The 25421-nt window shown below is 48.2% G+C and overlaps 2 protein-coding genes across 19 annotated transcripts in view; one reads left to right on the top strand and one right to left on the bottom strand.

Annotated features, from left to right (window-relative positions):
• The window catches only part of TTC19 (tetratricopeptide repeat domain 19), a 31577-nt gene extending 20490 nt beyond the window's left edge, over positions 1–11087 (top strand). Inside the window, exons 8-10 of the mRNA XM_044249199.1 lie at positions 7611–7765; positions 9186–9348; positions 9721–11087. Coding sequence (XP_044105134.1) covers positions 7611–7765; positions 9186–9348; positions 9721–9854 — 452 coding nt within the window. The 3' untranslated portion in view covers positions 9855–11087. The remainder of the gene's footprint in view (positions 1–7610; positions 7766–9185; positions 9349–9720) is intronic.
• Positions 11088–11454: 367 nt separating this feature from the next.
• NCOR1 (nuclear receptor corepressor 1) overlaps positions 11455–25421 on the bottom strand; it is a 156021-nt gene continuing 142054 nt past the window's right edge. For 16 of the 18 annotated variants that reach the window (XM_044249178.1, XM_044249177.1, XM_044249179.1 and 13 more), the window contains 6 exons: positions 24829–24969; positions 23094–23236; positions 18933–18986; positions 18072–18293; positions 15721–15900; positions 11455–14299 (listed from right to left, as the gene is read on the bottom strand). In XM_044249178.1, the coding sequence (XP_044105113.1) occupies positions 14112–14299; positions 15721–15900; positions 18072–18293; positions 18933–18986; positions 23094–23236; positions 24829–24969 (928 nt within the window). In that variant the 3' untranslated portion in view covers positions 11455–14111. The remainder of the gene's footprint in view (positions 14300–15720; positions 15901–18071; positions 18294–18932; positions 18987–23093; positions 23237–24828; positions 24970–25421) is intronic. The other 2 variants (XM_044249184.1, XM_044249190.1) reach the window with 2 other exon arrangements.

Here is a 25421-nt window from a genome sequence, read left to right as displayed (position 1 = left end):
GTTGTGCCTATCTAGAAGAGTGACTCCCTCTACTTACTTGGTCTACTGAGCTGTAAGGAGGGATACAGGCTCCCCGTGGCCCTGGTGGCTCCATTCCCTGCAACTGTGGTCTGGGATCCCTCTGGATGCGTGTCTTATGGGTCTCCTGTAGATGGACATGAAGGGTCTTCCCATTTTACTCTGGAAAATAATAGCTCCTGGAACCTTCTCGGCCCCGTATCTCTGTGCAGACATGTGAGCTCCTCCCTATGGAATGTACCTGAGCGTGCGCTTGCTGGCATGCATACACGAGATATTTCCAAGTTTCTTCTCCGTGTGGTTTTACTGGTTAACATTTTCACTAGCGGTGGGTTCATGTTGTAGCTCTGGGTTTTTGTTGTTGTTAGACTTTATTTTTTGATGATCTGGTGGGTGTGACGTGGAATTTCATTGAGATTTCAGTGTTTTTTGTTTTTTGTGTGTTTTTTTTTTTAAATTTATTTGTTTGACAGAGAGAGATCACAAGTAGGCAGCAGGCTCCCTGCTGAGCAGAGAGCCCGATGTGGGGCTCGATCCCAGGCCCTGGGATCATGACCTGAGCCGAAGGCAGAGGCTTAACCCTCTGAGCCACTCAGGCGCCCCTTCGTGTTTTTTCTGATTGCTAATGAGATATGGAACATCTGTTCGTACTTTATTGACCATGCAGATCTCCCGCTCTGAAAATTGTTTCTTTATATCCTTTGCTTATTTTCTTTTGAAGAGTTGTCTTTTTCCTAATGTATTTGAACAAAATATAAACACTTATGTTTTGTAGGTTATGTATCTCTTTGTGTCCTTGTCTTTTCGCTTGAGGTCAGTTCATGTACAGAGATTAAACTTTGAATGTTAATAGAATCTTTTAACATTTTCCTTTATATTATAGTTTGTGCCTTTTGTGTTTTGAATAAAATACAAGGTTAGAAAGATGGTCCTTTCTAAGTATTAGGCTTTGTACACTTAGTCTTTATGTAGAATTTTTATTTACATATAATGTGTTATTTGTTCCAGGGATTCAGGTCTATGGTTCGTCAGTCTCACACAATTCACAGCGCTCACCACAGCACATTCCCTCCCCAGTGTCCATCCTCCAGGACCCCCATCCCTCCCGCCCCGCTCCACTCCAGCAACCCTCAGTTTGTTTCCTGAGATTAAGAGTCTCTTATGGTTTGTCTTTACCTGGAATTTTTAATATCATGTGAAGTGGTGTGAGGATCCTTCATGGACAGGGTTATAGCTCAGGACTATTTTTTTTTTTAAGATTTTATTTATTTATTTGACACAGAGAGACACAGCAAGAGAGGGGAACACAAGCAGGGGGAGTGGGAGAGGGGGAAGCAGGCTTCTTGCCAAGCAAGGAGCCTGATGTGGGGCTCGATCCCAGGACCCTGGGATCACGACCTGAGCCGAAGGCAGATGCTTAACGACTGAGCCACCCAGGCGCCCCGGCTCAGGACTGTCTTATCAGTCATCCTCTTCTCAAGCTCTGGGATGACATTTGTGTGTTGAGTTTTCGTAGATTCATGGAGCACCAGTGTTGTTGAATTCTATAGTTAAAGTTAATTTTTGGTTTAATTTTTTTCTTTTCTATCTTTAGTTCAGTACCTTTTTGTTTTTAATTTTCTTTCGATTTGTTCGTCCATTCATCCATCCAAAAATAAATATTTGTAAGTGCCTGAGACGTGCGGTCCATGTTCCTGGGCTTGGCGAGACAGCTGTGAGTAAAAGGAAGTCGCTACCTCACGGAGCTCAGTTTCTGGTGCAGGAAAAACGTACCGTAAACTCTCCTGCAAAGCCATAGCCTGTCCAAAGTGCGTGCTACGGAGACCACATGTGTATGGGGGGACGTGTGTGCAGGGAGCGTGTAGGGCCGCACGCTGTTGTCTGGTGGGCTCAGCCAAGGCCTTGGTGGTGAGAGACGTGAAGGATGGAGGGCATTAGCCAAGTGGCTGTCTCTACAGGAAGAAAATTCTACGCAAAGGAGGTACACATGCAGGGCTCCGTGGTGGGTCATACTGGCCATGTAAGTAAGTACTCAAAACCTGCTTCATTTACGGTCTCGGATTAGTCGATTATCTACAATTCTAGAGGGTGAGGCTCCTTTTTTATCGCCTGCTGGTTTTTGTTTGTTGTGACTTTCCACGCTTACTCTGTTTGGATAATAAATTCATCTGAGGCAGGTTTTAGCTGGAAGGTGAGAGTCAGGAATGGTTTTGTTTATTCCATGCTCGCAGGTCCAGGCCGAAATGGATGCTTGGAGGTAGACATCAAGCTCTGTGCGGCTCGGGCCTGTGACTAGACATTTCCATGGTTGTGCTTTTCCCTTCGAGATCCCAGGCTGGCCCCGGGCAAGTTCTTATAGTTCCCGGCGGGGGCAGGGTGTGGGGAGGGCGCTCGATGCCTATGACAGTCATTCTGGTTTTATGCAAGGGGCTTCAGATCTGATTCTCTGATCAAAGTTGAAGAACTCAGTTCTGGATGACAGACACGCTCAGGCCACCCCCACAAAACCAGCGCCGATGGGGCTTTTGTGGCGTCAAGTCCCGCACTTTCTGCTCTGGGTTTTAGTGTACTCCTAGTGTTTGGCCCTTGGGAATTCCTTCTCCTGGGAGCTGAGCTGTGCGTGTAAAAGGATAGAATTGATGGTGCTTTTGAAGCAGAACGGTTTTCAGATCATCAGTTGTTATTACTGGACCCAAAAGCCTCTGTTCGGAACCAGTATCTTAGCACATTCCTTTTTGGTCTGCATTTATATAAGTCTGTATTTGATATACTGATACATTAAAAACACTGACCGATTCTCATATTCCTGGAATAAGTGCTGCTTGGTCACTTCCTTTGTGCACATGACAATGCCAGTTGCTAATATTTTGAGTAAAAATTTCTGTGCTGAATCTTGTTTGTTTCATAGACAGGTTTGAGGTAGCTTCTCTCTCTTTTTTTTTTTTCCCTCTGGTTAGAAATAATTCGTGGAAGAGAATTACTTACTTAAGTTTGAAGAAATAAATACGACCGCCCTCTCAGATTCAGATAATCTTTGGGGGAGGCTCTGTCTGAACATCCCCAGTGTCCTCAGCTGTTACTATCTGATTTGTTCTTGACTAATTCTAGCAGTTTTTATAGTAATATTTTAAGAAACTATATTTTAAATGTTACTGTTTAGAAAAGGAACTTTTTATTTTTTTTATCAAAGCTGGGAAGTTTTCTCTTAATTTGGCAGTATGCTAAAGGTTTTCTCTGGAGCCTTTTTATTTGTCCCTTGATTTTAGAGAAGTAGATTCTCCAAAAATTTTCATTTTTCATATGATTGTGTGATATGAATTTGAAATGTATTTTTCTTTTTTTTAAATAATATTTTATTTATTTATTTGACAGAGATCACAAGTAGGCAGAGAGGCAGGCAGAGAGAGAGGAGGAAGCAGGCTTCCCCACTGCAGGGCTCGATCCCAGGACCCTGGGATCATGACCTGAGCCGAAGGCAGAGGCTTTAACCCACTGAGCCACGCAGGCAACCCTGAAATGCATCTTTTTTTTTTTTTTAAAGGTTTTTTTTTTTTTTTTTTTTAAATTTATTTATTTGACAGACAGAAATCACAAGTAGGCAGAGAGGCAGGCAGAGAGAGGGGGAGGCAGGCTCCCCGCCGAGCAGAGAGCCCAATGCGGGGCTCGATCCCAGGACTCCAAGACCACGACCTGAGCCGAAGGCAGAGGCTTTAACCCACTGAGCCACCCAGGTGCCCCTGAAATGCATTTTTCTTAACAATGAAAAAATACTACAGCTAGGGGCGCCTGGGTGGCTCAGTGGGTTAAGCCGCTGCCTTCGGCTCAGGTCATGATCTCAGTGTCCTGAGATCGAGTCCCACATTGGGCTCTCTGCTCAGCAGGGAGCCTACTTCCTCCTCTCTCTCTGCCTGCCTCTCTGCCTACTTGTGATCTCTCTCTGTCAAATAAATAAAATCTTTTAAAAAAAAATACTACAGCTAAAATCTAACTTCATTAATTATTTCTAAAAATCTTTACTGTCTTTTTTCCATTTTGGTTAATTTCTTTTTTTTTTTTATAAACTTTTTTTTTTTTTAATTTTATTTATTTATTTGTCAGAGACAGAGGGAGAGAGAGCGAGTGAGCACAGGCAGACAGAGAGGCAGGCAGAGGCAGAGGGAGAAGCAGGCTCCCCGCCGAGCAAGGAGCCCGATGTGGGACTTGATCCCAGAACCCTGGGATCATGACCTGAGCCGAAGGCAGTGGCTTAACCCACTGAGCCACCCAGGCGTCCCCATTTTGGTTAATTTCTTTTTTTTTTTTTTTATTTTTTTTTTTTAAAGATTTTATTTTATTTATTTGAGAGAGAGAGACAGTGAGAGAGAGAATGAGCGAGGAGAAGGTCAGAGAGCGAAGCAGACTCCCCATGGAGCTGGGAGCCTGATGTGGGACTCGATCCCGGGACTCCAGGATCACGCCCTGAGCCGGAGGCAGTCGTTCAACCAACTGCGCCACCCAGGCGTCCCCCATTTTGGTTAATTTCTATTGCTGATAACAGTAGTGATGATTTTCCACTGGAATTACCTGTCATCTTATCATACTTTTTTTTTAAAAGATTTTATCCATTTATTCAACATAGAGAGAAAGATTACAAGTAGGCAGAGAGACAGAGAGCGAGGGGGAAGCAGGTTCCCTGGTGAGCAGTGAGCCTGATGTGGGGCTTGATCCCAGGACCCTGAGATCATGACCCAAGCCGAAGGCAGAGGCTTAACCCACTGAGCCACCCAGGTACCCCTATCATACTTTCTAAATACAAAATACAAACAGGACTTTCAAAAAATATTGGAATATTGAAAGAGAATTAATAGAAATCCCTGAAATAGGAGTTGGCAGTCATTTTTGAAGCCTAGAATTTCCAGAATGGGAATAATTATACATTGTTTTGTGATATTTGGGGGGTATGGCAAAAAGGTTTTGTCTTTAAATGTTCTCGAAGAACGTGTGTTTTAGTTCTGAGTCTTCTGTTACAGATTATTTGCTTCTTGGACCTTTGTACTTGAAGGGAACACAGATTTCTCTCATTCCTCTCATCTTTCAACCGCCTTTTTTTGTTAGATTATTTTGCAGTGTTGTTAATGTTAAACTGCCCCTTGATTATATAAGCTTTTGCTCAGCATTTTTGCTCATAGTTAGATCTTGGTTTCAGTGTTCCACCTGGTGGAGAAATATGGGATCTTTCCATGCGGTAGCTGGTGCCATCCTGTCTGCTTTTCTGTATTTATCCATACATTTGTGTATACTTTTGATATTTACACAAATATCTTTTCTCCTTTTTGCACGTTTATTTGTAAGACGATCTATTTAAAACTATCCCTAGTTTGATTTTAAGAAGATGAATATATTCTTTTTGTATATAATTAAGTCAAAGCAAGGAACTTAAGATTTCTGCTCTGCATTGTTTCTTACCTTTTACCCAGTGACAACGTGTCAGCAGCTGTCTACATCCACCCTAGTGAAACCGGCCTATTTAAACTCTCTGAAATCATAGTCATCCTGTTAGACCTGGTTCCCTGCTCATCTTTAAATTCTGTCTGCCTTTTGCACATTTTCTGAAGCTTTGAGTGGCGGGGCAGGGGAGGAACGGGGTCGCATGTGAATTTGCTGGGAAGTGAAGCCGGCTGACCATCATTGGTTAGGTGTCTCACAGCTTCCAGAGTTTATCTGCGGGGACCCTTTCTGTGGCGTTTCCCTGCGGTCCAGGTCATCACATGTCCACGTCCGCCAGCTCTCCTTGGTCTTCGCTTGTGCGCCTTGTCGCGGCCGGAGTCTGTGCTCAAGGTCTGTTGTGCTCCGTTCGTGTGGCTTAGGCACTTGACACTTGTTGCCTGTGAGACGTTGTGTTTTTAATACTATAATTTTCCAGAACTGCTGTCTCATTGCCGTCTTTCTTCTTCAAAAGATGGATTAACTGTTCTTTCGGTTGCCTTGTGACTTTCTAGTTTGTGATTCTGAGCGTTCTCTGGTCTCTTACCAAGCATTGCCTTTTTTGAACCTGAAAACGCTTTCATCTGTCTTATCCTTTCTTTGTCTTTCACTAATTCTTGGGATTTATCTTTACCTGTTTCTAGTAAATACAGTTTTGACCTGAAAATAACGCTCTGTACCTTGATGTTCAAGGTCTTACTTAAAATGTGGGAGGGGACGGGGGTGGGGGGCTGACTGACCCTGTCGCTGAAGTGCAGTTCCTGATCTGGGGCTTGTGAGCTCGTGCCCCATGGTGGGTGTAGTAAATCTTTAAAGGAAAAACGTGAGGAAAAATTTGGCATTTAATTGGATATTGCAGTATTGTGATTTGATAACAGTCATTCAGATAACCAAATCTATTTCTTTTTTTTTTAAAGATTTTATTTCTTTATTTGGCAGACGGAAATCACAAGTAGGCAGAGAGGCAGGCAGAGAGAGAGAGGAGGAGGCAGCCTCTCTGCTGAGCAGAGAGCCTGATGCAGGGCTTTATCTCATACCCTGGGATCATGACCTGAGCCGAAAGCAGAGGCTTTAATCACAGAACCACCCAGGCGCCCCAGACCAAATCTATTTCTTATCTATAGTTGGTCTTTGTCTGCAGTTCTCGGCTCAGAGCTCCCCAGACCCCTGGAATTTCTTGGGCTGAGAGTGATTAAGGTGTCTTTTGTTACATTAACGAGGAGACTTTGGGCCATCTCCGAAGGACAGCTGTCAAGAGAAGGACAGCTGTCAGAAGATCGGGTCCTGTAAATTAGAGGGTTGCAGGTCAGTCCCACCCTGGCCTGGGCGGAGGGGGACCGGGAGGGTCGTAGCTTTAGTCAGTCCCGAATGGTTAGTCACTGAATCAGTCACGCCCACGTAATGGAGCCTCGAAAACCCCGACACTCAGAGATCCTGGGACAGTTGGTGCTCTCGCGCCCCTTCCCACACACCTTATGCTTTGTGTCCCTTCCATCTGGCTGTTTCGAGTTATATCCTTTTATAATAAACAGTAACCCAGGAAGCAGAATGTTCTGAGTTCTGTGAGCTGATCTAGCAAATGAACGTAACTGAAGGAGGGAGGCCCAGGCAGCTCTGCCATACGGTCCGTCGGCCGGGACCAGGACTCGCAGTTGGCATCCTGGTTCGGAGGGGTTGAACCGGAAGCTCCATTGTGTGGCCAGCTGCTGGCTGAAGCACAGGGCTTGTGACTGGTGTCTGATGGGGGAAAGGGGGCCATCCGGTGGGACTGAACCCTCCACCTGTGGCATCCGATGCGATCTGTGTAACAGTGTCCCAGTCGGTGAATTCGTACACTCTGTGCTATGTCAGAGAGTGGCTTCTCTGTGTGGGGACGCCCCATGTACCGCCACCACACACTCTGAAATTAGATCCGGGAAACTGTTCAGATGTTCATCCCCCTGTGTAACAAAGGGAACGGTCAGAGGTACTACTTAAATGACAGGACACAGTCCATGGGTCCCGTACTGTGAAAATACTCGTGGGCCTTGGTAACAAGCAAGAGTCGGAAGCAGCTCGGCTGCACCGCTGCCTCACTTTCCCTGTTGTGCTTGTGTCATATGCTGGCACTGCTCTTCTCTCCTCCTCAGTGCAAGAGAAGGCCAGCACCCACCTCCTCCTCGGCATGTGCTTGGACACCTATGCGCGCTACCTTCTGTTCTCCAAGCAGCCGTCACAGGCACAGAGGATGTATGAAAAGGCTTTGCAGATTTCCGAAGAAATGCTGGGAGAAAGACACCCACAGGTAAGGGAGGAGAGCGGGGAGAGGAGCGTAAAACAGAGCTGTCAGTGTCCTGGTGTGAGATGCTGCAGTGGGGACGGGGTCTCAGTGAATGGTCCTAGCGGTTTCCTGTCCACGTGCCCTAGGCCCTCCCTTTCCCCACCCCCCGGCTGCCTGCTTCAGAAGGACCTGAGGGCTGCTGACAGGCTCAGCAGAGTGTGCACCTGACTCTTGATCTTGAGGTAGAGTTTGAGTCCCAGGTTGGGTGCACAGACGACTTTCAGAAAAAAAACAAACCAAAACCCAAAAATTTAAAAAAGAAAGCATCTGAGACCTTGCATCATTTACTGGGTCCATCCAGAGCCTTCTGTGTGTGTATCCGTTTACATAGCGGAGCAGCTTGTCCCCACAGTAGGTCTAACCAGGCACCCCGGGCTTCCAGGCCTCAGGGCACCTAGCGCAGTGTTTTGGAACCTGAATCTCAGTGGGAATCTTAGGAGGAACAGGTTGACGCATGGAGGTTCTTGCCTCCCTTAACCCACAGGTAAGCTGCCAGGGGACGTGACGGGATAAAGGGGAGGGGGACCGCGTTAAAAAGTCAAAGCCACTGACACAGAATATAGCCACACCATGCAGAGCTTTCTGTTAGAACCGAGACCGCACTGAACTGAAATCTGTGTTTCTTCTCCATCAAACTGAGTTCTTAGAGGTGAGAACTAGATCGCTTATCTGAGATGCTTGGTAGCCCCCAGAAGGACACACATTTTAACCCACCTGAACATGTCCCAGGCTAGGGACGGTGGGCGAGTCAGGGTATTGGGCTATGACTTGTGTTCAGGAAGGGGACTTAGGTGACAGAGTGCCCTTCATAGAATAGCACTGCGGAGGAAGAAGACAAATCTGCAGTTCAGATCGCAAGTGCTAGAACTGAGGCTTAAATCATGGGCTTCAGGCGCTGAGGCGGGTCTGACACTCCTAGTGTCAAAATTCTTAAATATTGACTTAAGAGTTTTAAGATTCAAAACCCTTAAAGGAGATCTTCCTAAAACCCATAATCTATGTATTTCTTCTTCTCGGTGAGTCTCGAGAGTCACCCGCAGGAATGACATTGTAAGACGGTGCCAGAGGCTGGCTTAGGACGGCAGGACGGCAAACCTTAAATGAGATTGTTTATAGCTGCTGCTTGTGGTTTTATTTTTGTGTGTGTGCTTCTAATTTGGTCATCAGATTAAGTAATATGCGTCCTGTTCCCAAGTTCCTAGACTTCTGTCATTTTCCAAAGTCGAACGGATGCCGTGTGTTGTACGGTGTGAACAGTGAGCGGACGCGGCTCGTTCAGGGCCGATGCTCTTCACCTGCAGGATGCTAGGAACATGGAATCTTAAGCGTAGATTCAGTTCACCAAACTCCGGTTTTAACTGGCCCCGTTTTCTGTTGCACACAGACCATCGTGCTGATGAGTGACCTGGCGACCACCCTGGACGCGCAGGGCCGCTTCGACGAGGCCTGTGCATACGTGCAGAGGGCGTCCGACCTGGCCCGGCAGATCGAGCACCCCGAGCTGCACATGCTGCTCAGTAACCTGGCCGCCATCCTCATGCACCGAGGTAGGGCGCCCGGCGTGAGAGCAGGGGGGTCCCCGGAGGTAGGACTCTGCGAGAGGGCTTCAGGGAGGCCAGGGGCAGTCTAGAAGCTCCGGAACGAAGGGGCTGGCCGGAGGTCCCAGAGAGGACGTGTTTGCTTCCAGTGGCGCTGTTTGTGGCCTCCAGCGCTCCCGGTGAGCTGTGGGAGCTCAGGCTGAGGGTGGGGGGGGGCTGTTCCGCCACTGGCAGGACGGGCAGGCAGAGGGGCCCCGGCAGGAAAGGAAGTCGTGCCCGCCCAGGGCTCCCGTGTGGCCGCTGGTGCCCACCCTGCGGAGCCTCGCAGAATCACTCTGAAAAACCTGCATTTCTCTCCTCTCTTCTCTCTGGGTCATTTAGAACGATACGCACAAGCAAGAGAGATCTACCAGGAGGCGCTAAAGCAAGCGGAGCTGAAAAGAGACGAGGTTTCTATACAGCACATCAGGGAAGAGCTGGCCGAGCTGTCGAGAAAAAGTAGACCTTTAACTTAATTTTATGAAGCGCGAGATCCCTTTTTGTTGTAGGGAATTTTCAGCAACAGCGATTATTCCGGTCTCAGTGATACCCAAATCAGTGGCTTAGATCCTTTCTCCTTGATATTCAAGTTTTGTCAGTGTGGCTGTGGTGAAGGACAAGTTGTATACACTGCCACTTTGTGTTTTTAAAGGAAAAACAACTCTCACCCCTGGCTGGTTTTGCCTCTAAGGACAGATGTCAAGTGATGCTTTCAGTCGTGACCTCTGAGAGGGGCCAGGCGCGTGGGTCTTGGGGGCACCGCGAATGGCGAGGGGCCAGGCCGCCGTCGGCTGGGCGTGCGGGGGGGATCAGCCAGCATCTGCGTCCTGTGATTCCGACCCATTGTTTCCCTCCCCTGTCTTTCGTTTTATCGCTGTCGGGCAGATCAGAGTGACCTGTCTCGTGGCGAAGGGGGATTGTGGTGAGTTATTTTCCTTCTCCCTTTCATAAAGCCCATTGTGGGGTGTAACGCGTAGTGGAGCAAGTCTCGTCTTGGTTTGCACCGGCGTCCAGCATGACGTTTGGAAGTAGGAGTTTTAGGCCCTTGGAAGTATGCCCATTTAATGATAAATAAAAGTGAACTGTGTGTTTTTATATCTGGTTACGTACGACCGTGAGGAAGGCGAACAAGGAGTGATGCGGACTCTTCTCGAAGCTGGTGGAGCACTCCACTGCCTCTGCAGCCTCCGGCCCTGCGCAGGGTCCTCTGCACCTGCCCAGGCTGTAGCCCCCGGCCTCAGGGTAGGGCCTTACACGTGTGAACCGTTAAACCTCCCCCTACCCCCAGCGATCCCGACAGGCACTGCTGGTGCAGTAGCAGGATCGCTGACCTGGTCCTGATCCTGGCCTTTTCGTATCTGCGTCTATAAAGCAGGGGACCGAGGAGATTTTCCTGCGGCCGTGGGAGAACATACCCGGTCAGAGGACTGTAGGTGTACAGACTACTGTGTGGAAAGAGCCTTACCCCGCTGCTGCAGAGTGCGCACAGTCGAAACCTGCGGGCTAGAGAGCCGGGTGTGCTCACCGCCAAAGGCTCGCAGGGAGCCCTTCGCCCAGGGGAAAGGCGATTTTTGTAGGTGCCGCGAAGGAGCAGTTGTTGGTAAGCCTCTGCGGGTGGGGGTGTGAGTGGGAATGATAAACAGATATTTTTGTTTCCTGTGTACATATTGGAAGAATCCTTTCATAATAAACTAGAGACTCTACAACAATGCTCTATGTATTCCGTAATCTTTGAATTTCTCACAAGAACGAACTTACTAGAGTCAGGAAAACAGAAACTAGAAACCTTGAGGTCCAAATCCTCAGGGATTAGGCTAAAACTAGAATTTTATATTTTTTTATATTTATATTTTTATTATATTTGCTGATGTCAGTTTCTTCCTGCTTTCTGGTAAGCTCATCTCTTACCACCCAGCTGGCTCTTTTGTTCAGGTCTAATGAGAAACAGAGTATCAATGAGATGGTCAGTGCAACCCAGGCTGAATTTATTGGTTGGTTGAGTTTAGAAAAATAAGTATCACTTACTCACCGTCTGCAATGAGAATGTTTCTACCTTTTCACAATGGCAAGGGTTACTGAAAGGTTTGTCACTCCAGGTTTTATTTAAGAATTTTTGATCCTCCACAAGGATTCAGCTCGTAGTCCCATCCCGGTGCTGGAAAAACTGTAGGTGTCCCTAGACAGGCTCGTCATGTGGGGATTTCCAAGGAAGTTCATTCGCACTGTTGTAAAACAGGGTAGCAAACCAGGAGGACCGACCCCTTGGCCGACCGGTCTGCACTCAAAAGTGAGTTGTTAAAAACAGTGGAGTTTAAGTGTGTGAACTATGTCACCAGTGTTTTCAGGGCATATTCTAAAATGGAACCAGCATACCAAAATTAAAGCACTGTGAAACTCCCAGTCACAAGCATGCGCTGGAAGCCCGGCTGTCGGGATGCCGCCCTCTGCGGCACCGGGAAGATCTCCGTGGCTGCGGGGCGCTGCCTGCTCTTGCGGAAGGAGGCAGCTTCGGACCACTGAGCTCCCAGCCCGCAGAGTGTCCTGCCTGGGTTCACAGCCAACATCCGCCAGTGCTTGGTCCCTCTCGGCCGTCCCGATCCTGCCACGGTGGACGGCCACCCTCCCAGAGGGTTTGCTCCGTTAGGTAAGCCACGTGCGCCTTCTGTCCTTTCCGTGTTCTGCCCTAAGAAATGGTCCCTCCGCGCCGTGGCCGCTGGAGTGGTAACACGTGTGCACTGAGCAGGGGGGCGTGAGGGGTCCTCGAGTGCGATTGCGGAAGTAAAAAGGCTCTCAGGCGACATGTTGGCAAAAGCCATTCTGATTTGGAGTGGCTCAGGACCTTCAGGGTCCTGCAAAAATAGTCATCACCATCATGTCTTTCGGGTGTGCCGGCACTATAAATGAACGATACCTAAAATAGGAATTGGTACGTAGAAAGTTTACTGTTTTCCACTCACATGAACATTTATGCGTTTGTGTAACAGAGCAGTACCAACTTTCCAAGTGAACAGGATCACTGACCTCGCTTAAGTTTAGCGTGAGACCCAAAGTCTCCAGGAGTAGAACAGGAGTGAAGGCTGAACTTCAGACACACACGAACTTGCGGCCTTTGTTGTTTAATTAACCATGTGGGCAAGGTCCTGAGCCAGTGCCTGCATTACCCAATTAGGGACCAGACCCCAGTGCTAAGGGCCCTGTGAGAGTCTCGGGCAGGCCGGGAGGCACTCAGACAGTGGTTATTGTACACCTGCTTTCTCTAGAGTCTCGAGTACTTCTGTTAAAAAGTTTAGATCAATTTAGTCCATAAAGTGCTAATTTGTATCCTCTGCAGAGACCTCAGTCTCCCCCTCTTTCTCATCTTCAGTGGTGTCCCTCCAGAACGGTCTCTTTCCTCTTGCTCCAGAAGGTTGCTTCCAGGCTTTGCTTAAGTCGGATGGAGAAAAAAATCTCACAATTCAACAAGCAATTATTAAGGATGAAACTGACCCTCTAGTACCATAATTAGTTTAAAATTCACTCTTTTTAAGGTATTCACTCCTTGAGATTCAGTGAAATGAAAAGATTCAACAATAAACTTTTGCCCATGAGGACTCAAAGGGAGCACTGGCATGTGGCAAATGGGACGGGACCAAACCACACATTCCCCGTGAGGCCTCAGGACCAGAACACAGCGCACCGGACAGACGAACATTCGACACGGGTTGTTACCTTCCCGACTCAGCTGATACTGAGCAACCTAAAGACAAGATACTAGTTTTTCCTTTGAAACCTGAGACATCAAGAGCCTTAAATCACACGTGATCTGTGTAGCTATGGACAGGGTAGTCAGATTTATTTCAAAACAAAAGCTCTGTTGGGCTGCATCAGATGCAGAAGGAAAAGTATATTTAGGGGTGTGGCTACGTCACCAGTGTGCATAACAGTGAGGGATGCCTCAAATAAGCCTTTTTTTAAAAAAAAAAAAACTTTAAAAACGGAACTATAACATACCCATGCAGTAATATTTTTTCAGTGCTACTAATTAAAAAAAATTAAAGCCTGCATTGGAAATCTACAGTATGGCAGAATTTTGTTTCTCTTAGCTTTGACCCTAATAATGTAATGTACAGATTTCATGACAGGGTCTGTGTTAAAAATATCAACATTTCCACAAGATCTGAAACATCACCAGAAATCTGAATTTGGAGGAGACAAAACTGGATAAAAGTACAATGCCCGTGACAGCCAACGTTACGTAACTGGGCTGTATGAGGTCGTTTAGAAGGCAAGGGTTAAAAAGATAGGTGCGGAGTCTGTTTTTTAAACCCCCCCCCCAAAGTTGATGCGCTGATTTGAACATAAGTACACCAGATACTACAGCAAGGGGAAACACTGCAAAAAAGGTCATCTATTTACAGAAGAGTGATTTAAAGACATTATGGTTTTCTTTACAAACAGATGTAGGAACAGGAATTGTCCACTTCTTAAAAACTCTACATCTTAGCCCTCCACTATTCGAATCCACCGAAGCGCCTGTATCCAAGGCAGCCCCCCCCCGCCCCTCCCCCAGTCTGACTCTCCAAATACATTTCCATCATTTCTTCATCGTCCGTGGTCCAGGCTCTCCTGAAAAGTCTCTGGGCATGAGTCAGAGGAGGACATGTTTGTGACCCTCCATTAAAAACAAAACCACCCCAAATGAGAGCCCCCCCGCCCCAACTCCTCGGCACCACCGAGCCCGCCTTCCCCCGTGCTCAGTCGTCACTGTCCGACAGCGTCTCGTACTGCGCGGACAGCAGTGGCGCCGGCTCCCGCTCCCAGAGCCGGTTCTGCGGGTGTGGGGCCGCCTGGGCCGCTGATGCGGGGGCGCACGCGATGGGCGTAGGCGGGGTGCTGCTGAGCATCCGCATGGTCAGGGGGTTGTACGGGAACTGAGTTGAGCCTGACGAGAGAGAGAGAGAGAGAGTTTTCAGTGTCGTGAGGACAGCTGCTGTCCCATACCGCGTCACAGAAGACAATCATCCTACCGAAACGGTCTCGTGACACCAACAGCACATGGAAGGGCCCGAGAGGCCCCCTCAGTGAGAATCTAGAAAGGAGGCTTGGCCTGAGGACCAGCAGCAGATTAGCACTGCAGAGCCCAGGCACAGATGCTCAGCCGGGGTTCTGAGGGAAGACTCGGATCGGGGCATTTCTGTGGAGAATCCCAAGTAGAAGTACCGCCTTTTAAGCCTCAGCGTCTACACCGAAAACGTGCAGACTCTTAGAGGTAAAGGCAGGAGTGTAGTGCTCTGAGGATGACGGTCTGGGGGCAGCAGGCAAGTGCCATCTGATGGCTCTCACTGGGTGGATTTAGCAGGTCCGAGACCTGGAAGGGGGCATGTGACCCCAGCAAGAGCACTGCTGCCTTCTGCCACCACCTAGATTGTTCCACTGTCCCCCGAAAGCCTTTTACAACAGCTTAAGAAATTCTAAAAATGGAAAGCCTACCGTTTTTATCAAGTCATTTGTTTCACGACTTAATTCCTTCTCTGAGAGAGAAGGGAGACTGATCACTGGTTTAGCTGAGATGTTTTCAAACCAGTACACACTCTGAGTGCGATGTGAGAAGTTCATCAAGCAAAGGCCTTCAATTATGTGGATATAGTGTCCACATGAAACTTATATACTAATATGTTAAGGGGAAGCACATTTCAGATTTTTTTCCCACTGGTATGTATTTAACGTCTAAAAAAAGATGGCTTGTAATTCTGTGAAACCCTTAAATCTACACCAAATACCCCAGGTTTGCCTGTTCCCTTTCAGGACTACCATTACTGTGGTTATCAGGTTTGGAAAAAAAAGCTTCAAGCAAGCAAGTACAAAATGGAAAACATTAGTAAATATCTTAGATGATTGTTTTTCATCAGTCATATAAACGTGAGCTGACGAGAGAGGATGGCTTTTTCCACTATTCCCCTTTCTTAATTTTGGTTTTTCAGTATTTCCTTAAGACCCGGCTCTAAGAATGTCTACATGGAGGCTCCAGGTGACGAGTGGGAGCAGCCCATCGCGCTCAGGTCGGTTCCGGGAGGAACTGAAATCCCAGATGCCCCGGTCCACTCAGAGCCGCTGCGGCATGCTGCGGCATGCGACATGCAACAGCCGCGAGGGGGACTGGCGGCGAGTCCTCACAGCTCTCCTTGTTTCTGGTAACCAGACCTTGCATTCTTTAAATTCTCAAGATTCTACGCGCTCAGTTTGTTTTGTAAAGTGGAACCTACTGGTACGGTAGCCTCCGAAGTTTCTGATTTTACAAGAAGTACTAGCCAAGGCTTGGATAAGGTCACCTGAAGCCGTCTTTGCTAGTAGCGAGTTCCTCACCTGTTGAAGAGGGCCTGTCTTCCCAGGCCCACCCTGGCGTCTGCCTGTGGTAATCCCCTTCTGAGTGTACAGAGGAGACAGAGGAGGGCCTCTCAGTTCCTAAGTAGCCTTGCCCAGGGATGGGAGACTTAGATTTCCTGCTGTTTGACTTGCTGATCAGCTTTGGTTTGCAAACTCCTCCTAAAAGTGAAATAAATTAACTATTGACACAGAGTAATTATGTTCTCAACCTAAAAACCTACCAAAAGGCTGGTTACATGATGCTAAGAGAAGGAAGCAAGATGGTAGGTAGCACGAAGAATCTCAATCCTAGGACTCCATGAAGTTAAAAAATGATTATTTAAAAGCCAGAATCTACCTTGTAACAACTAAGGCAAAGGTGTTATATTCTCGTGCCATCAACTTAAAAACATGTAACCAAGGAAACAAAATTCCCAGGATGTCATTTCTTTCCTGGCCTTGGAGCACAGAAACAGGAAATTAGAGCAGCCCGACAAAAACCTGAAATCCTCACAGCCTCGCTGCCTATCAGTTTAGAGAGAAGCAGAGGAGTTCATGCAACACCCAAGGAAATCTTATGCCAAAAGAAAAAAAGTGTTGAACAGAAGCCCCTTCGTGGCACTGCTGGACCTCAGCAGCAGCTTGCCAGCCCCTCCTGTCCCAGGCTGTTTCTAGAAGTTCACAGGAGTAGGACGCCCTCTCTTGAACAAGACGTTAAAAAGATCTCTGAAGAGATGGGAGCCCAGGTGATGGCCCCGGCAGAACGACTTCACCCCGCCCCCTGCAGCACACAGGAAAAGATGTGCGGAACGCCTTCCAAAACTATCTGCAGAGAAGATGTGCAGGTCCACGCTGTAAGGAAGAGAACATCCCAGGACAAGGGGAAAAGGTGCTGCGGACACAGGGGAGAGACCGTAGCCTGTGTGGAGCCAGTTTCCGAACGGGGCTCAGCACACCTGTAGGAACCCAAAAGGGTGAGGTGAAAACACGGTAAAGGAACAGAAGGAGATCAAGATGATGAAAAATCATTAGAAGGTACCAGACGGGACAGAGACGAGCTGGCAAATGTGTTAGTTGTGTCTTTGAACTGCGAAGCCCAATAAGTGAAAATAGTAGAACGTTTCCATGAGCGGAGAATCAGCCCGCAGCCGCAGATGGCCTCGCTGTGTGCAGGAAAACCTGACCCAGAACGACCGCTAATATATCAGTTAACATTGAGACTGAGGAAGAGAGGATTCTTCGGGCAGATAAACCGTCACCAGCTCCAAAGGAGGGCACCCGAACCTTCCTTCTCACACCACTGATGCCAGGAGAGAAATGTCATGTCCGCGGGATGGTGTGAGGAACGCGCCGTGCTGTCATTTCAAATGCAGCGGAGGCAGGAAGGCATGTTTTGAGTGTGAGCAGCCTGGGAGCGTGGCCCCCTCTGTGAGGAAAAGGTGCAACAGCCATACCACATGCCACCAAAGAGGATCACACAACCACAATCACAACGTCACAACCTTCAAGTACACGCAGATGTCAGTCAGTACAAATCCGGAGCTAAGACCAGAAGGACCACGCTCCTCTTTCAGAGCAGGAAATGATCCATGTCGTCCCCAAATTAATATACGTAGGTTAAACAAACAAACAACCTCTGATCTCTTTGATCTTCTTAACCTTAGAGCTTTTGCTTGATGTAACAAGGAAAAAACTTCTAAACTAAAATGGAAATACTTAGATCTGCACGTAAATTTTTAAGCACAGAAGAGATCAGTTCTCAATTGAGAAAAAGGGGTTTAAAGGAAGCTTAGAATCAGGTTTTCTGTGTGCGCGCTTCTACCAAGATGTGTGAATGATCTCACGGTAATGTCTGTTTGTCCTTTTATCTGTCTATACAGAGACACTTCTAGAATGATGCTTCTCAGAAAAGAACACTAGCATTTTCTGGGTGATGTGATCTGAAGGTTTTTTTTTCCTTTTTCCTTACTCTTTCTTCTGTGGCTTAAAATTCTTTTTTGCTGAGCCTATCACTGTTTTTGTTTTTTGTTTTTTTTTTTAATTCAAAAGCAGAACATGAAACTGCATTTGTATCATAATTAAAATGTGTCGATCCAGGTAAGAATTAGATGCAAACAAAAATAACACCCAACCCTGAATGGTGACGTTTTGCATAAAAATTTCCATCCTTTGAAAGTTTCTGTACGTTACTAAAATGAGTGGATAAACAAATGTTTTTGTAAGGAACTAAACCTTGAGAGGTGACTCGGAAAGCATATAAAATGAAGTCTCTCGGTGAAGCAATACAACTGGAAATCAACGGGCTTTTTCTTGGGAGAGGCAGCAGGAGAGCCCAAGAGTAGAAACTTTACCTGAATGAGGCGACGGGTCCCCTTCCTCTCTCCTCGTCTCACTGCTGGTCACCACGGAGGTGTTGGCCCCTCCAGGCACCACACCCACAGGCTGGGACAGGACTACCCCGTGCTCCTCTGCCTTGTCGTCAAAGCTTCCCATGAGCGCCTTCCTGATAATGTCCTCCAGGCCCAGATTACTGGCAGGATCAGCGAAAGAGTGACCTCTAGAGCTAACCGAGCCTGGAGAGAGACAAGTGCAGTATTCCTGCGTGGTTCTGAACGGCAGAGCAAGAAGCGAAAGCCTCCGGAGGGAACACAGTGCATGGCCTGCAGCTCCACTGAGGCCCACGCACAGGCCCGGCCACCCTCCGAGAAGAGCCCCGGGGAATCTTTTTCTCTGAGCTGAACGCATCAGTCGCTCACTTTCATTACTCCACCATTTCCTCTTTTCAGCTCTAGTTTCTACGCTCTTCTTGAATGGTTTTGATTCTTTGTCCCTTTCTCTTGCCAGCAAGTGTTTACTGAATCTCAATCCCTTTTTTTTTTTTAAAGATTTTATTTATTTGACAGAGATCACAAGTAGGCAGAGAGGCAGGCAGAGGGGGCGGGAAGCAGGCTCCCCAATGAGCAGAGAGCCCGATGTGGGGCTTGATCCCAGGACTCTGAGATCCATGACCTGAGCCAAAGGCAGATGCTTAACCCACTCAGCCACCCAGGCGCCCCTCAATCCCTTTATATTGCTACCATCTCTGTCCCCTCCCTGACTAAATGACAGGATTTCATTCACTCCTGCATCCTGGAGCAGCCCCTGCTGTGCAGTAGGTTGGCGACACGGTATGCCAAGGCCTGCCTGGGTGGCAACCCCGCTGCGCCACTTACCTGATGAGGTGACCGCCGGCAGGTTGAAGATCTCTGTCCCCGGCTGGGCGGCCGCTGTATGTGAACAAACATTCGAGTTAGTGGAGGCGCAGCAACCGCACGTGTCGAGAGAGAATGTCTCACACCCTCCCATAAAATTCACCTTTTTATTCTCCACGATCACAACCTTATTTTTCACCAATTAAGTGAAAACAAAGGGAAAGAAGTAATTTTTTTTTAAAAAGAAACTCTGGCAAAAAACTGGAGGAGGCAGGAAGATGGCAAGAGGGGCAGCAGAGTCAGAGGCAGAAAGAGACGCTGCGCTGCTGCAGAAACCCAAGGCAAGGAGGCCAGTGTGCTGGGAAGACACCTGGACCTGAGGTGACTCTGGCCAAGGCCAGCCGGTCTGAGGCAGCCTGACCTCAGACCCTGTAGGGAAGAGTACCCAAGCGACTGTGGGTTTCCCAACAGTTTCTGTGGGTCACCGTGGACTACTGTCACGTTCCCGGGACGAGCCCGTGATCTGTCTGCCGCTGGCGCAATCTGACAACAGGCAGGCAGCCTGGGAACGACACAGAAAGCACAGAAACGTGAGGAATCTGGGAACACAAAGGGTGTTTTCATCCCAACCTCTGACTTGATGCTGAGAACTGGGAAGAGAAAAGCCTGCAGGGAGCAGGTGGGAGCAAGCAAGCGGTCCCAGGGAAGGATGTGACGTTGGTGACCCGTCTGCAGCAGGACGGACCCTGCCCTGGAGAGAAGACCGGGCTCTGGAGACGGGAGTATGTGTGCCTCGAAACGAACTTTCTTAGGGAAGCTTTAAACTGGCAACAGGAGGAGGAGAGAAATCTCCAGGAAGACCTTACAAAATCAGGATTGTCTCCCTACTATGGGTCAGGTGACACTTAGGCAAAGAAACCGAACCTGAAAAAATACAGTGATAAACACAGCCTCGCAGTCCTCATGGAAGGTTCTGAAATAGGGCTCGTTCATTCATTGGACAGGTATTTAATGAACAATTATCTGGTTGGATCGTAATAAAATCACCTTCTTACTGATCAAAATGGTCAGATAAAGACAATTTCACATTTTCAGCCCATGAGGATACGAAGATCCTGTGCTTAAAATGCTAAAATCCTTGACCTCTGGATTTCACGGTTCAGCATGGTTCCCCAGGGCCATCACAACAGAATCCCCTCGGTGCCTCAGTAATGGTGCTAGGGTCCTGGGGCCTGCAGTCCAGGGCCTGTGATAGTATCAAAGTGCGGGGACTCCTATTTAAAGAGACGGGCGAGCTCGTGAGGGAACAGGATACCTGCTCAGAAATGAGCAAAGGAGAGTGGCATGTGTGAGCTGTTTGGGAGGCAGACTCGACGAGGTATATGGGGGACGATGCCCAGAGCACGACAGTGGAGCCACCGTGGAGGTAAGCGTGGCGGGGGGGTGCGGGGGGCAGGGTGACAGACTTCTCCACGTGGACAGGTGGACTGTTACAATGTCAGACATTTCAGAAGCCAGATACCCAAGGAGACACGAAGTCTGCAAAGGTACGTAAGTAAAACTCAGTAGAAAATGCTGAAGTCCAGATACAAGTTTGGGAGTTCTCAGCACATAGTTGAAACTCCCAGAGTGATGACATGATTCAGGGATATTATCGCGTGAGCAGAGCACTGGGAAACCAGCATCCGAGGGCCAGGCAAAGCAAGACTGAGTGGCTGAAGAGACATAACACATGGCCGGAGAAGTAGAGGAAAAAAACACGGGAGAATGCAGTATCTGAAAGGCAAGAGAAGAGAGTATTTCTGGAAGAGGAAATGGGTCAAGCATACAGATTTTGAAGAATAAAATCACCAGGCACACTGAACTGAGAGACGGACTCGAAACCAAGTGGTCTCGGCTGCTGACAGCTTGGATCTCTCTGTTCTGTTTCTCCAGGACAACTGAATGTGCCCTGGGGACCCATCGGCCCACTGGACCCTACATACAATTCCTTAACTGTCCCATTCCACACTGGAAAACATTTCTGGCAGCCAAAACAGTCCTCCAGCAATTTGTTCCTACTTGCCTTAGGACACTCATACATTTATCGCGTGTTAAAGTGACATGCTCGTTTCATTACACATTTCCAGAGTAGAGACCATCTGTTATTCTGCACGCGCCCGGCACAGGACCCGCCTCAGTGACTGACTGCCAGATGACCGAGCGAGAGAGCTACTGCATGAGGACATGGGAAACAGGTGACAGAAGTATAAAGGAGGCTGCTTCAAGTCACGTGGCATTTGCCTGTCAAGAATCTTTTTCCCCTAGGGGCGCCTGGGTGGCTCAGTGGGTTAAAGCCTCTGCCTTTGGCTCAGGTCATGATCCCAGGGTCCTGGGATCGAGCCCCGAGTCGGGCTCTCTGTTCCGCAGGGAGCCTGTTTCCCGCCCCCCCTCTCTCTGTCAAATAAATAAAATCTTAAAAGAAAAAAAAAAAAAACTTTTTCCCACTAAAATGGCCAGACCCGGACTAGAGAGGCAGAGTGCAGGCCGCGAGGCAGCGAGGCAGAAACAGTTCGAAACTGCTCGGGCAGGCTCCTCGGATCCGACGGCGAGCACGGCACATGTTTGTTGGTGACATTTGAGCCACTGTAAGTGATAGATGAAACCAGTGATGAGATGGGAAAATGCTGTAATGATTTTTTTTAAAAGGAAAGGATATCGGCAAGACCGACAGCAATGCCGGCCGGTATTTGAAAATGTTTTGAGACAGTTTGCTGCCCCTTCAAAAGAGACTGTTCACAAACAACAGCCAACACTGGGCTCGTCCTTTCTTCTCTCGGATCCAACTTTATTGATCACAAAGGGTCAGATCCAGACGCACAGCCACTTGGCAGTTTGGGGCTCCCGGCCCACACTGTCCTGAGACAGGGGCAGGAGGCGAGCCGGTGCAGAGCACAGAAACAGAGCAGACGGGGGACGACCCAGATCCGGCAACTGTCGCTGCCATCCCTGATGCACTAAAAAAGATGGAGAAGCGGGCCCAATCGAGTGAGTGCCGAGGAATAGAGCGCGGATTAGCGTCCGGGGCACGTGTGCGTGCTGCCCCAGAGGGAAGGTCTGCGGGCCACAGAGCTGCGTCCTACCGAGGAGCACCCAGCACACAGGCAGTGACACTGCCAGCACAGAGCCGCCGGAAGGCCGCTGGCACACAGGAGCTGGACCACAGCCTGAGACACACTCGCCAGGCGACCTGCCCCGCTTCCTAGATGCCTGCATTTCCAGATCTGCACACCGGACACCGCTACACTGCAGGGCATAGGGCTGTCCTGAGGATGGAAGGAGCTTATACGTACTTACAAGTCCCTAGCGCTGTCTCTATAGGACTCGAGCTGTTTGCCACCATTATGACTCTCTGTCCCTGCGTGGTGGACGGATCACGGCTGCAGATGAGTGCCGGATGACTCAACCGAGATCCAGAAAGGCCGTGCCAGGGCAACAAAGGTGACTGCACAGCACAAGCACAGACTGCCTCGGCCTGTACGTGGGTGGGGAATGACAAAAGTACAGCAAGGGAACAATCTGGCTCAAGGGAAGCACATTAGAAGAGACCTTGATATATATTCTGGTATTAAGTACACTACAGCCTAACTGTGTACTGGTTACCAGAACCCCTCAGACAGTCTTAGAGTCCCTTAATACTAAGGGATGCACTTGGGGGAGATCATACCACCCTACGCACAACCTACTGAAAGGCGGAGCTGTATCAGGTGGTTCTCTGTGGAGAGCACGAACTGGGGACAAGCACGGGATGAACCGTGGACGAAATAGGATGTTTCCAGAGGGAAGACTTGAAGGACATGACTTGTCTTCAAATGGCGGAGGAGAGGTCATGTAGAGGAGGCCCAAATGGATAAAACGAAGACCAGTGGTAAAAAAAACAAAAACAAAAAACTGTGGAGAGCGGATCTGCCCCCCAGAAGAGAAGTTTCCCAGGCCCTGCACATGTTCAGAGAGAAAATGGGCAGTTTCAGCAACAGCACATTCCTGCTGTCTAGCAGACAACCCACGAATGGGCAGTCGAAGAAATTAAGATCAAATGCGGCTGGAGCCTGCAAACTCAAGGATGCAAGAGAGGCAAAACACCGGAGAGAGCATTATCAATGCAGGTTTTATTTTGGGATTCATGAAAGAAATCCCACTTACCCATATCAGAGTCACCTCCACCAGAGGAGTTCAACTTACGAAAAATCTCCTGCTTCTTTGATTTAACCATGGGAGACGTGTTTTCAAGCTTGGTGAAGAAGGAAGGCAAGTAGCTTATACTCCCTGGCGAGCGGGAATCATTCCTGTGGGGACACAGTCGTGTCTATCGTTAGATCTGTTTTGTCATGTGCCCCAACCCTGGGGACTTCCACAGTGTTTGGGAAAATGACCACTTCCCCATCTTGTGTGTGTGGTGACAGCCCCACATCGTATTTCAGGACACAAACACATGAGCACTTGCATAAAAACAGGACAGGAATGGAGATAATCTAGAACAGAGATTCTTAACAAAGGCGGAATAAGCAGCAAATGATGTTAAAAGGAAAACTTAGAAACAGCCCACCTGCCGCCATCTGCCCAACAGCACGGACACCGGCCTATAAGCAAGCGCCACTTGCCTATAGAACAGCGAGCCCGTACCTAAGCAATCAAAGCTTGTGGACGTGGACAGAAGAGCTACAACGCTGAAATAAAACCGCCTCCATTAGAATCATTTCAAGCCTCCCACTAGAGGAGCTGTTTCATGTAAAAGATTTCACAATCCATTCGCAACTTCCTACACTAACACATTTTAAGCAAGCTTTTCCTTTAACAGCTCAAGACCACCAGTGGTCTAGCTAGAGCCGGAGATGACAGCCACGAACAGGTGGAAGGCTGCTGATGACCTAATCTGGTCCTGTGGATTCATTCAAATTCAGGGATTCCTACTACACGTCAGGAGAGACAAATACAAGACAGAAAAATAAGGAAAAGGTGGCCCTGTCCGCAAAAAACTCACAGACTTAAGGAAAAACATGTAATCGTATAATTAAATGTAACATCATCCCCTTTCCAACAATGCATTTTCTTCATTTCATTGAAACACATAGGTGTTTCATTGAAACACCTATCTGCCTGCCCTGAATACGTACACTGCGGAAACAGCCCAGAACCCATGGGAAGAAATGCACCAACTGTGCAGTGAGACCCTCCCTCTTTATCTGACCACAGGCAAATCCTGTACTGACCTCTCCAAATATCGCGGGTGCCAGACGCCAAGGAAACCACATACATGGGACTGAAAGGCATTACAGGGACAGCAAGTGGTGGACAAACAGAAGAGTAAGGGTGGAAAGGTAGAAACGAGGCATGGCAAGAAGCTGCTCAGAGGAACTCAGATGCCAACCTAATCACTTGGAGCTTGAGTCCACGAGTTTTGGATAAAGTGCTCTAAGGGAAGTGGACCAGGTCAGGGCCAAATCAAAGGCTGCTAATCCAGAGAGGAATAAAAATAGAAGAATTCACAGGGGTCAGCTTAGGAACAGGTAAGAAAAAATACGGGAAGCAGTTACTTCCTTTCCACATACAGTCTACAAGTCTTGGTACGTCCCAAGCACTCAGACTATGGTTGGACAACATGGCCAAAAAAGGCTTTTAAAAAAAACAGATCTACAAAGTCTTAAATTTCAAGAAGAATAATGACCAATTTTTTCCCCCACAACCTATTTATAAATATCAGTTTTTCATTAAAATCCAGTAGCACTAGATCACCAGGAAAACAGAGACTAAAGAATCCTTCAGGACTCCTACCCTGACACACAAGCATAAGGGAGAAGAGGCATAAAACACCACCCGTGCATGCGTGCACCCACACACACGCACGAGCTGCTGGCCGGAAGCAAAGCAGGCCTCTCACCTCTGTTCCGTGGGCTCGGCTCCTCTTTGAGACAGTAGCAGCATGCTATCCTGTTTCTCATGCACAACTGGGACCTGGGGCGGGGAGATGGGCTCGTAGGACTCGGAAGGGACGTGACTCCTCTCCGGGGATTTTCCAGGCCTGATATTGTACCACAGAAAGTATTAGATTGTGCTCTTATGGCCCATCTATGAATTACCCGGAACAGAAACTAATTCATTCATTATTCAGGAGAAGGAATAAAAGTTGTTAATTTATATCAGAAAAAAGTTGCCTGAGGTTTTCAATACATATGCCCAGTTACTAGAAAGTCTGCTGCCACTGCTTTATAGCCAAACCGGGACAGTCAGTGCTCTGCTGGGAGGTCAGGACCACTATGGGGCTTTGGCACCAGAGCCCGCCATCCCGCTCTTGGCCGCTACTCCAGCAAGCCCTGAAGCCTTTCACTGCTTCCTGGGTCTTTCGCCCATTAAGTGAGAAAGGACTGGAGTACCAGACTGAACCCTAAATGCTTGTCAGGGGAGTCCAGAGAGGCTCGAGTTATGCCCTTGTAGGGCTGAGTGGTTCTTTGCAGGTTAATGGTCTTTCTCTGG

Source organism: Neovison vison, chromosome 5 (assembly GCF_020171115.1).
Source record: "Neovison vison isolate M4711 chromosome 5, ASM_NN_V1, whole genome shotgun sequence".
Lineage (NCBI taxonomy): Eukaryota > Metazoa > Chordata > Mammalia > Carnivora > Mustelidae > Neogale > Neogale vison.
This window is presented reverse-complemented; position numbering and strand designations above follow the sequence as displayed.